Source organism: Taudactylus pleione, unplaced genomic scaffold (genome assembly GCF_031769625.1).
Source record: "Taudactylus pleione unplaced genomic scaffold, aTauple2 ptg000003l, whole genome shotgun sequence".
Lineage (NCBI taxonomy): Eukaryota > Metazoa > Chordata > Amphibia > Anura > Myobatrachidae > Taudactylus > Taudactylus pleione.
In genome coordinates this window covers 1,636,876-1,649,163 of record NW_028284406.1, presented here as the reverse complement: position 1 = coordinate 1,649,163, position 12,288 = coordinate 1,636,876, and the positions used below count along the sequence as shown (strand labels likewise).

Here is a 12,288-nt window from a genome sequence, read left to right as displayed (position 1 = left end):
ATTTCATTCATTTTAAATAGTGTCAGAAATCATTCATCGTTCATCGTTGATAAAATCGTTCAAATTGTTCATGGTTATCGTTCAAGGAAATCGATGATCTGACAAATCTGACCATGTGTATGCACCATAACATCCTATTAAATAGGCCACTAATTTGCATATATTATATTACACCAGCCGGCAGCAACTGGGAGTGTGGGAGATGCACTGAGCAAATTAAAAAGAGTAACACGCTCTGAGCGCTGGCATCAGCCATTCTGCCACACAAGCAAGCTGATTCGGGGGTGCGAGATGCTGCAACTGCTTTAGCACCATCATGCCGTAGTCTTGTCTGCGACGTTATGCTAACGGTAGTATCAGCCCTTCCCCTGTTATACAAGAGTGCGTTTTAATATGCAAAGACTGAGGCGCCCACTTTGAGTGTCTTTAGATTATGTAACACCGCTTTGTTCATCTTCAGGCGCCACCGCCGGTGGCACCATCGAAACTTGCACCAGCCCTATGGCACATGGAGATTTTTTTCCCTCTGAGTACAGCCTGCAATATGAGTGATTGAGCGTCTTGTATGCTAATACTTTAGCGACACTCCCATAACACTCCCATAAGACGAACCATCTTCGTACGTCAGAAATCGCAACTCCATCTCTGTATGAACACTGGGCCTGATTCAGACCCGCTCGCAAAGCGCTTGAGTCGATGGTGTGCTCTGTGCACGCGCAGCGAGACCGCACTGCACGTGCGCAAGCCCCGAAGTGAGAGAGAAATTCTCTCGCTCCGTGGCTCACTACAAAAGGGGCGGCTGTCGATGTTGATCGACAGCTCGCCCAGTTTCTGTAGGCGTGGCGGGGGGTGGCTTCACAAACGGAGGCATTCCCATGCGAATGCCTGCCGTTTGTGGGCGGCCCCACTGACATCACCAGTGATGTCAGTGGGAGAGCTTCCGGCTCTATTAGAGCCAGAAGCTCTCTGGGGCTTGTGGCAGACGAGACCCTATCACAAGGGTCTCGTCGCAAGCCCCGATGGTTGTGATGGTCTTGACCATCGCAACCATCATCCTGGCCGCTCGCAATAGCTGTGGGTGGTCACCCACAGCTATGCGAGCAGCCAGGAGGCTGCACAAAAAAAAAACGTCCATCTCTGAATCAGGCCCACAGTCGAGATGCACAGTAAAAACAAACAAACAGGAGCTGGGTGCACTACTGTAAATGCAGGGTCTGCTGACCACGCACGCATAAGCAATGGGTGCAGCGGTTGGATCCTATAGAACTCTCTCCAGGCAAATGCTGCTGAGTATAGCCTATAGGCTACAATTGCTAATGACATTTGGAGATGGCTGTAGCTAGCAGGGCCAGGCTCTGGGATGGACATCGGAAGCCCGCCCTCAAATGATGGCTGGGCTTCCACCATTCAAACTTTTAATTGATGGTAACTAACCATCACATCAAAAGAATTTGATGGTTAAAACTATTTAAATGACTAAAGACAGGGGTGGAGCCTCTGTGAACAGGGCGGAGCCTCGTGGCACCCCCTGTTCACGTCACTGTGGGGGCGTGCCCAGCACTCTCCGAGATGTGACTCTCCGAGACTCTCCCAAGGCTACCCCTATACACTGAAAAGATGCCATGCGCATGGGCACGGCATCTATTCTCCCACTGCTCACCCGTTGCTCTGCTATGCAGAACAGCGGTGTGTGCTGTACCCCTGCAGCCAGCCATTGGATGGGCATTGGAAAGCTGCATCCGATGGCTGGAAACCATCAAATTACCGGTATTTGATGGAAAAAGTACTTCCATCGAATTGGAAACAACGATGGCTGCTAACCAACATTTCCAATGTCCATCCCAGTCTGTCAGAGGGGGTTTTGCGGGCATGAGTGGTGCGGCTTTTGGTGTCAACCGCTTGGAGGGTGACACCCGGTGCGGCCTGCACCCCGCTAGTGACGCCACTGCCTGGAGCCTGGCCTACTTCTCTATTTGCTGTAGATATCATCACTGACATCATAAGGGGGGTATGGGGGGTGTGGGCCGCACCCAGGTGTCACCAGCCGAGGGGTGACACCAAAGTGACAGGAGCTCCTGACACAGTGAGGGAGCTGGCACTTCACACAGGCTTGTCCCCGAGGGCAGCCTGCACCTCCGGCACCTCTGGTGTGACAAAAAATGGGCGTTCAGGGTACGAGGCCACACCCCCTCCTGCGAGGCCACATCCCCTGATTTGCCACTGCTGCCCGCACCAGGTAAAGAGAGAGGTAGGGACGCCACTGAATATCATCTAAAGAAAAAAGGAAGAGGAAATTGTTGTATAAAATAATTAATATTGTAAGATTTTTTTACTTGTTTACCTGTCAATACCCCTATAACTTACTTTTTAATAGCGAACACAGTTAGACCAACACGGACATTGATCTGATGGAATTGCGCATCCAGTATATCTCTGTTAAATGTTCCATTCCAAACAATAGGTGCAAGCCATGGAGTTACCGTAAGTACATCTGTTCTCCTGAGAAGAAGAATCAATATGTCAGTTCAGATACAGTAGGTTTAATGTACTGTTCATCCTATTTACTGATCTTATTCTGCTTCCTACTTTCTTTACCTGTTATTATTAAGAAAGTAGGAATAACACCAAGATGTCTAATTAGCAATGTAACTGTTGGTGAAGACAAGCATGCGCTATAACTTTACCATGATAAGATGGCTGCTAGAGGTCCTGTTGTCTGGGAGGTTATAGACACACACAGGATTCTGATTCAGCAAGGAACGCAAGTGAGAGAACGCACACACTCGGCCGCTGCGTGTATATGCTAATCAATGCAAACGCACGGCAGCCGCAGCATAAGAACCAGACGCCCAGCACTACACAATGCCGCCCACTTCCCTTTACTCAAAGCCTAAGTAGTCCGCAAGACAGTGGAAACATTGGTAACATCGAGAACCATCGGAACCATACACACAATACAGGTTGACCTGATGTTGTGCAATATTTTGGCCACTTCCTGCGTACATCAAGTCATCTGGCTGTGCATTCTGCCTCACTGCCTTAATTACGCCCCTATAACGGCGCCCCAATGCACAGGCACGTCTGTGTTCGCCCAAGCACCCCCCGTCACCACCCACAAACGGCACTTCCTGTCGATCAATATTAGAAGGGTCTGCGTACACACTGCGTGTAGTCTGCATACCCTTACCCGATCGCACTGGCTAGTTCGCACACGCACAGTGCGATGCATATGCATGCGCAGTGCGAAAACATCGGCTGAGTGCGTGTGTTTGGCTAGCGACGGGCGCTCCGTCGCTAGGGGTCTCGTAGCAGACGGGGCAAGCTGTCGATGTTGAGTGACAGCTCGCCCCGTTTGCTGGGCGTGCCGGGGCGTGCACTGCCAAATGGAGGCATTCCAGTCGGAACGCTTGCCATTTGAGGGTGGTCCCACTGACAATTGATGATGTCAGCGGGGAACTTCCTGCTCAAACAGAGCAGGAAGTTCCCTGGGGCTTATGAGAGCCCAGACCCAACCTGAGGGTCTGGTCGTAAGCCCCGATTGTCGCGATGGTGATGACCATCGCGACCATCACCCTGATCGCAAGCTAAGCTGTGGGTGGTAACCCACAGCTTAGCTTGCGACCTGGAGGCAGCACTTCAAAACAAGAAGTGCCCGCCCTCATTCAGAGAGAGCCACTGTCCCTCTATCCTGTGCCCTCTGGAATGCCAGGTTAGTCTGTAATAAACTGGTCCCCACCCATGAACCCATGGGAGTTCATCTCCAACTCCCTGAATCTCCTAGCCATTACTGAAACCTGTAGTATAAGGAGCACTACTGGGGCACTGTATAAGGGGCACTGTATAACTGGGGGCACTACATAAGGGGTGCTACTACAGGGGGAATTGCATAAGGGGCACTGCTACTGGGAACATTGCATAAGGACACTACTACAGTGGGCATTGCATGAGGGGCATTACTACTAGGGGCATTGCATAAGGGACACTACTACTGAGGGCATAGCATAAGGGGTTTTACTACTGGGGACATTAAGGTGCATATGGAATGGAAAGGATTGTTCCCAGAGTGATGAAAAACGGTGGTGTATCATGTTGACTCCCCCATTTTTCAGTGGTCATGCCCCTTGTGGCATGTGGCCATGCCCACATTTTCAGCTCACGCCCATAGTTAGGGTGGGGAGTTCTGTTTTTTATCTTGCCCTGGGCTTCAAATGTCCTAGTTACCCCACTGGACTGCATCCCATATCCTGTGGTTGTTGAAATTCATAGTTACTGAAAATAACAATGCATATCTGACAATTAAAAACTTACGGTGGTTTGAAGGCGTCAGGCTTGACATAATGCATTCTGAAAAACATTTAAAGGAAAACAGTGTTAGCAGCATTACAGATAGTTCTATTCTCTATTTATTCTGAGACTAAGTTGGGTTTAATAAAAAAAAAATTTATTCCTCCAATATATGCAGCTTCCCACCTTCGTTACAATGTTTCCTCCCATAATCAGAATCTTGTGTCTCACATGTGTACAGAGTCATAAACATTACCGCAGCGGCCTCACTTCCTGCATAGAATGGAATCAATTCTGGCCCACTTGCCATCTCCCCCATATCTCCAAGCTGGTCTGTAAGGTGGCGGCTTTTATAATCTAAGAAAAAACACCAGTGGTGTTGATGCAGCACTGAATGAAAGTCTGTTCCTGGAACATATCTAGCGTGCTAACGCTCTGCGCATGCTACGTAACCAAGTGTAACTACTGCAGTGCAGAGATGTACGCAATTTAGTCGCATCTCCACGTGCGACTCAACTGGCGATTTGGAGCATTGTCACAAAGGCAATGTTTGCTGTGAGCCTGTTGACGGAATTGCTGGACGCCGAGTTGTGCATACATATAATTCTCAGACATATCTTTTGCAACAAGGATAGGGCTGCTGCAAGTGCTCACTGGTAACTGGTATACTATAAAACCAAGGGTACGGAAAAGGGCAGTCTGGCCACAGACGTACAACTCTACATGAGGGTGAATATTCGATTTTAGTTCTGCGCACACACAATGCCCGATCAGTTACCTCCGACTTATTTTCAGTCCGGCATCGTCACCTTTGGGTTGTGTCTCTGCATTATTTCCCCATTTTTTAAATTAATCACATTGATTTGTCTAAAATACACTTAATCAACAAACAGAGATTACTAGGGAAGTGTCACCTTTTGTTATCCACTTTGGACCTCATTCAGAGTCGGTCGAAGCGGCCGCACGGTCGTACAGGAAAAGGGGCCGGATATGCAAATGATTCCCTCGCAATTTGCCCCCTAAGTTCGGATCGGTAGCTGGCCGACCAAGGGGAGGAAGCGGTCAGAATTCTAAAAAATATGCCCCCTTCTCGTACGCATTGCACGTCATCTCCGGGCATATAAGGATTAATCGTGACCATCGGGAACCATCGGAACTGGTCGTAGAGCTTAAGGTTGACCATACCCTCTCTTAAGCTCTACGATCATGTCAGTGTAAAAACCTCCCATGTCACATGTGCCATGACGCTACTTTGTTAATTATGCACTCCCATAAACCGTATGCACTCCCATAAAACGCTGTTCGCATAAGTAGGCACGCCTGTGTTCGGATCTCCACTCCCCTGTTTTCAAGCACCTTCCCCTGTTACCACCCACAAATGCCTCAATCTGTCACTCAAACTACCGACCTGGCTGTGTTCAAGGAGAGAGAAATTTCTGATCGTAGCGGCTAGTTTGCGCATGCGCATTGCGAACTTTACGCGTGCGCAGTATAGAGAACATCGGTGGCGTACAACCGTGCGGCCGCTTCGACCGTCTCTGAATGAGGTCCTTTATGTGGAGTGCAGATTTTGTGTACAAAATGATTCGCCATTTGGAAGAAATCTGGTTCTAGAGATATGACCATTAACAGAAAGAAGTGGCATGCCCCGTCTCCTTGCATGCCGGCAGATCAGCTCCACTGCTCGGCCAGGCTTTCAAACGGCCAGGGCGGCCCATCTGGCCATCGGCCCTTCTGGCATTTGCCAGAAGTGCCAGATGGCCAGTCTGGCCACGCATGTAAGATCCGCAAAACTTCACTTTGTGAATCTTGTTAAATACTATCCCCATAGAAAACTATGGGGACAGCTGCTGAGAGGGCTGGTGGCCGGTTTCTTTATTTATAGATTTAAGGCAATGGCGTATCTATAATGGGTCCAGGGGAGCTAACACTGAATACCCTGCAACCTTGTTCAATAGTCTTGCGTCGGCAGTGTCAGTGCATGGTGGCTAGTTTGCCATGCGATATGCGCAGTACAGTAGAAAGATCACCAAAAACATGGCATGAACACCATGTTTATGGAGACATGCTCTTGAGCAGTAATCTCTGGCTCAGTCTACTTGCCTCCAGTGCTGGCTAGAGAAGAGGGAGCCTGCATGGAGACTGCACACGAGCCTCCCTTGTCTTTACTACCCCTTTTATACCAGAGCAAAAACCTGGGTTATTGCTGGGTCTACCTGGTCTTAGCTCAGTGTAAAAGGGTCCCTGAAAAATAACCCGGGTCACGTGACCCAGCAATCCAACCCAGGTAGCTACCAGGGTTGGACCCAGGATGGACCTGGGTAATGGTGCTGTATAAACGGCGCAACCCGGGTTATCCGACCTGGGTCATGCCTAAAATGAGCTGATTGGTGGTTGTGAAGCAGTCACCTCCCAATTTTTATGACCTCACAAGTTTAGCAGGGCAGACCCAGGTTAAGTGTGAACGGGGCTGACCTGAGAATAACCCAAATCAATGATGCTATGTAAAGGGTGTCTGACCTGGGTTGGAACCATGGATGAGAACCCAGGTTGGACCCAGGTTTTTGGTGGAAAAGAGGTATGATTAATGGCCCTGATTTAAGGATTCTTGATTCTGCTCCTAAATGTAACCCCTGGTTCCGGGGTTAAGTATATGCTAGTGCCTCCACCCAAGCTTTGTTACAATACCGGTATATCACCTCCGTTACTTACAATAGGTTTGCTTGGGTAAACCTATGGTAGCCCTTAAATGTACTCTAGGGTAACTGTTTGATATAGTATAGTATGTTATAGAGTGTATTATGTCATAGTAATAATATACCTGTTTTCTTTCTCCCTCGTAGGTATCACAGTGATCAGCGTCTGGAGATCTCTCAGGTAAGTAATACACTTATAACATCAAATAGACTTTTCTTTGTTTATAAGCACAAATATAGTCACATATATTTCTCAGTTTACAGGTTACTGTACATTCAAGCACACACTTGACAATCAATTTTTCACAATGTTAAGGCGCACATCCACTTACAGTACCAATACCAATATCTATGAGCGATTGTACAATAATGATATTATTATCGTTCAGTCACTCATGAATCATGCATGAATCGGGCACATTAATGTCGGAAACGACCAGCGATGCGCGCTCCCGCTGGTCGTTTCCAACATCAGTCATCGCCCGAACATGCTGGTCAACCTGATGAGAACGTCAGGTTGAGCATGTTAGGGGATGATTGATGAGCCTGCACTGAACGACTGATCATTACGTGTAGGCACAGCACAGACTGTGAAACGACTGCACGATTACAATGTCATAATCGTGCAGTCGTTTCACAGTCTGCTAGTGGATGTGTCTCATTATCTAAATGAAATAACAAATAAATCACAATAACTCCGGGACATGGCTATAGAATAAGCATATTACATCTAGCTCAATTTTGTTCCTTTGCAACAAACTCCCTATCTCTTGTCTTTTTTTGTTGTTCTTTTTTTATTCAAATGTCCTCTATATCTGCAGCTCCCTTAAGGAAGGGAGGCAAAATATTCTGGGTTTAAAAATGCAGATTATAATTATAGAAGATAACTGGCTGTTATTGTTGTTTGATCGATTATTGCTTCTTTTCCTTAACTAGAAAGTTTTTGAGGTTTATATAACAGTTTGGCAGAAAGGCTGACTGGAGGTAAGAGCCAAAGATAATTTTAAGCCTCAATGTTGCTCTGATGTTCAACTTTCCTCTATTATAATTAGATAATACTCTCATCAGACCCCCTTATAATTGGATTAGGGGTTCAATATAATATCTCCTCTCCACCAACTTTTCACTTAAACGATGGTATAGCTGATTACTATTTCAACTAGCTTTCCGGCCACTCCTACTGCTAGTACGTAGTGCGATAGTAGTGGTGCCGTGCAGAGATTATTACTACTCACTGTCCCCTCCAAGGATCGCTGCTATAGGTAGCTTGAATCTCAAGCTCAGCCCCTCTGATTAGCGCCCGTCAACCATTACGTCCTGGCTCCCTACTCGCACAGGCACCTCCTGTGTGCTTTGTAGTGCAGCCGTACAGCACCTCTCATAGGGGGTCATTCAGACCCGGTCGTTAGCGCCGATGCGCTCGGACCGGGTCGATGGCCTCCCACAGAGCATGTGCACGATTGCGCCGGCGCCGTCGTGCGCATGCGTGAGACCCGCTACGGACGACAGCGCCGGTCGTAGCGGGTCTCGATCCAAAGGTGGCAAGCTGTCGATGTTGATTGACAGCTCGCCCCGTTTGGAAGGCGGGCCGGGGGGGTGGCAGCCCAAACGGAGGCGTTCCCATGGGAACGCCTACCATTTGGGGGAGGCCCCACTGACATCACTAGTGATGTCAGTGGAGAGCTTCCGGCTCAGACAGAGCCAGAAGCTCTCCGGGGCTTACGACAAGGGAGACCCTACCCTAGGGTCTCGTCGTAAGCCCCGATGGTCACGATGGTCTCTGACCATCGCGACCATCACCGGAGCGGTCGTTAGAGCTGTGGGTGTTAACCCACAGCCTAACGACCGCAACAGAGGCGGGTGGTCAGGATGCAAGCGGCCGCCCAGTTTCTGAGCGACCGCTTGCATCCTCCGACCGCCTCTGAATGAGGCCCATAGGCTTCGGCTCCCATAGTCTTCCTTCAGAGGTGTCCCTGCAAGACCCAAGACGATACACCGGCACACACCTCAGCCCACACTGGCTCCACCACAGATGACATCCGGTGATAGCTGCTACTAGCACCCTCTCATCTAATGCAGTGCCGGTAAGTCCGTATGGTGGGCACTCGAGGGGGAACTGCAGACTAACTGCTAACCAGCTCCATCTGTCTCGTGGCCCCTAACGGACTTCCCACTCAGGGCTCGAGCTACCTCAGGATTTCACCTCCAGCCATTACAGTAAATTATACAAATGGCTCGTGCCTTCATATGTCACATTATATAAATATATACCCCACAATCAGCCTCTACCCCTATCATGAACATTTACAACAAACAGTAAAGTGATACCTTAGTACCTGAAATTAATTTTAGGCTAAATATAGCTTTTTTTAACTGTATACAAAGTACATACTAACATAAACAATATATCTCTCATCAAAATACCTTCCCTTTTCTAGTATGGCATATCATATTACATGAAAATCACCTAGGGTGTTACTTAAATATGCAGAAACAGCAGTTTCCGTTTATTTTAAAGACATCATTGATTAATAAATTGGCCAAACTTCTTCATTGACAGAAGCAGGGGCGTTTCTAGAAAGGAGGGGGTGCAGTCTCCGACACGGGCCCTCTCCTCTCTGTCCCATGGTCGGCAGCACACTGAGCTGTGCGCAGCCAGCGCCAGAGTTATAGACTCTGGGCACTAGAGTGCGCCCAGAGTCTATAGAGTATGTGCTGGTCACTGGGAAAATGGCCGTGGCAGCCATTTTCCCTGTACTGCTCATGCGCAAACGATGGGAAAATGGCCACGGTGGCCATTTTCCAGTCGATTTTACATCGCTGGACCCCCGCACCGGTGTGGGACTCCAGGGGGTAAGTAATAGTATGGGTGCATGGTGTGCGGTGCGGGGCCCCCTGGACCAGGGGCCTGTGTGCCCTGCACACCCTGCACCCATTATAGATACACCCCTCGACAGAAGTTGCAACCGTGACCCATGCAGGCTATAAAGAATAAGGAAAACTAACCAAAATACTGAAAAAGAGATAGCATAATAAAAAATTCAGAAACATACCTATATTGTCAAAATATTGTCTTAGGGCCTGATTCAGACCCGCTCGCAAGCGAGTCGATGGTGGCCCAGTGCGCACGCGCGGCGTGTGCACTGCACGTGCGCAAGCCCCGGAGCGAGTGCAAAAAGTGCTCGCTCCGAGACTCACTACAAAAGGGGCGGCTGTCGATGTTGATCAACAGCTCACCCCATTTTGTTGGCGTGGCGGGGGGTTGGCTTCACAAACTGAGACATTCCCATGCAAACGCCTGCCATTTATGGGCGGCCCCACTGACATCACCAGTGATGTCAGTGAGAGAGCTTCTGGCTCTGTTTCACAAGGGTCTCATCGCAAGCCCAGGTCTTGACCATCGCGACCATCATCATGGCCGCTCGCAATAGCTGTGGTTGGTAACCCACAGCTATGCGAGTGGCCAAGAGGCCGCAACTAAAAAACCTGCGCCCGCCCTGATTCAGAGCGAGTGCTCACTTTTTGCGAGTGCCTCTGAATCAGGCCCTTAGAGCTTTACCAAAGGATGCCAGAACAGGCAATCTAACATGGCCCCCACCAGGACAACATGCTCTGCTTCTGGACTTACCACTTGGCAAATTGAGGGAGATTTACCCAAATTCCCGGGAGCTGGGAGACTCCCGACAAATTTGGGAGTCTGGGCGAGCATGCATAAATTAGATGGGAAGTCCAGGAGCAGAGCATTTTGTATTTGGTAGAAGAAACAATGTTGGTGGGTCTGACAGGATGGCAAATTAAGAATTAATTGATGTTCATCTGGCTCAGTACACAAGGTTAGCTGCATGCAAAGTTCATGATTAGCAGGAGCAAAGTAGACAAAACACAGAAGCAAAAATTCAGTTAAAAGTAGTGGCCTCTAGTGGCTGGAGGTAGAACTGCCAAAGACTATTTCTAGCATTTTTTTCTAGAAGAACAAGCTAATAAAGGGGAAAAAATAGATCTTTAGGAATTCAAAGTACATGACAATTTTTTTTTATAAACTTATAAAAGATTATATGTGTGACAAAGATGTTGTTGTCTTACCGCTGAAGTTTCACATCCTGGAATAATTTTACAACCTGTCTTCTAGAGCTGGTAATGTGTCTACAGGAGTAATACAGAGACAATAAATTAGATATTACATCCTTACATATAGTGGCAAGTAGAGATGTGTGGTTCGGTTTTCCTGAAAAACTAACACACCCAAACGTAGGGGTTCTGAGTTGCATCGAGTTCCGGCTTGGATCACTTTTGGGGGTCCGAGTAGAACCAAGTCCTGCCTCAGGTCTGCTATAAATTCGGAACTCAGATTTAAAAACCAAATATCGGTTTTGGATTGGTCAATTTTAAAGGAATCCAAAACCAAACCCAAAAAACTGCATGTTAACTAATTTCTCTGACCAGGTAAATGTGCTAATGTTTTTAAATAGCAAGTTCAGATATTTCATAGTTACGGAACCTAGATCATAATAACAGCAGCAATCATTAATTCTGGGAGCTGATTATCTATACCCGGTTATTTGCAAGTTTGCAAAAATGAGTTTGTTTTTTTTATAAAACTCACATACATCGCACATATGCGCGCACTGGTTATTATATGCAGGATAAAATTGGAAATGCAAGTTCACAGGACTTGTTACGAGGGTGCGCAGCTTTTCTACAAAAAGTGACCTGAGAGAAGTGCATGAAAAAGTGGGGAAACCATCCTGGACCCCCAAAAGCTGATTTTTGTACTTTTTATTGATACTCAGCAAGTGTTTTTCATCAAATTAAAGTCTTTCCAGCATTTGGGGGTTCAGAAAAATGTCTGTATAGTATAGCAGTATTTCAGTGTTTTCATACAACTTTTCGAACACAGGGCCTGAATCAGACCCGCTCACGAGCGCATAGCGCTCACAAGCGGGTCGAAGGTGGGGCACTGTGCACGCGCAGGCTCCGGAACGAGAGAAAAAATTATCTCGCTCCGGGACTCACTACAAAAGAGGCGGCTGTCTATGTTGATTGACAGCTCACCCCGGTTTGTAGGCAGGGCGGGGGGGTGGCTACACAAACGGAGGCGTTCCCAAAGAAACGCCTGCGTTTGAGGGAGGCACCACTGACATCACCAGTGATGTCAGTGGAGAGCTTCCTGCTCTGTTAGAAGGAAGCTCTCTGGGACGAGACCCTACCACAAGGGTCTCGTCGCAAGCCCCGATGGTAGCTACCATCGCGACCATCACCTGGCCACCCGCAAAAGCTGTGGGTGGTCACCCACAGCTTAACGAGCGGC

General features: G+C 48.1%; 1 protein-coding gene across 1 annotated transcript in view; it reads right to left on the bottom strand.

Annotated features, from left to right (window-relative positions):
- The window catches only part of LOC148543425 (histo-blood group ABO system transferase-like), a 34,309-nt gene that overhangs the window by 10,098 nt on the left and 11,923 nt on the right, over positions 1-12,288 (bottom strand). Inside the window, exons 3-5 of the mRNA XM_088467397.1 lie at positions 11,064-11,123; positions 4,309-4,344; positions 2,365-2,499 (exon numbers count right to left, since the gene is read on the bottom strand). Coding sequence (XP_088323523.1) covers positions 2,365-2,499; positions 4,309-4,344; positions 11,064-11,123 — 231 coding nt within the window. The remainder of the gene's footprint in view (positions 1-2,364; positions 2,500-4,308; positions 4,345-11,063; positions 11,124-12,288) is intronic.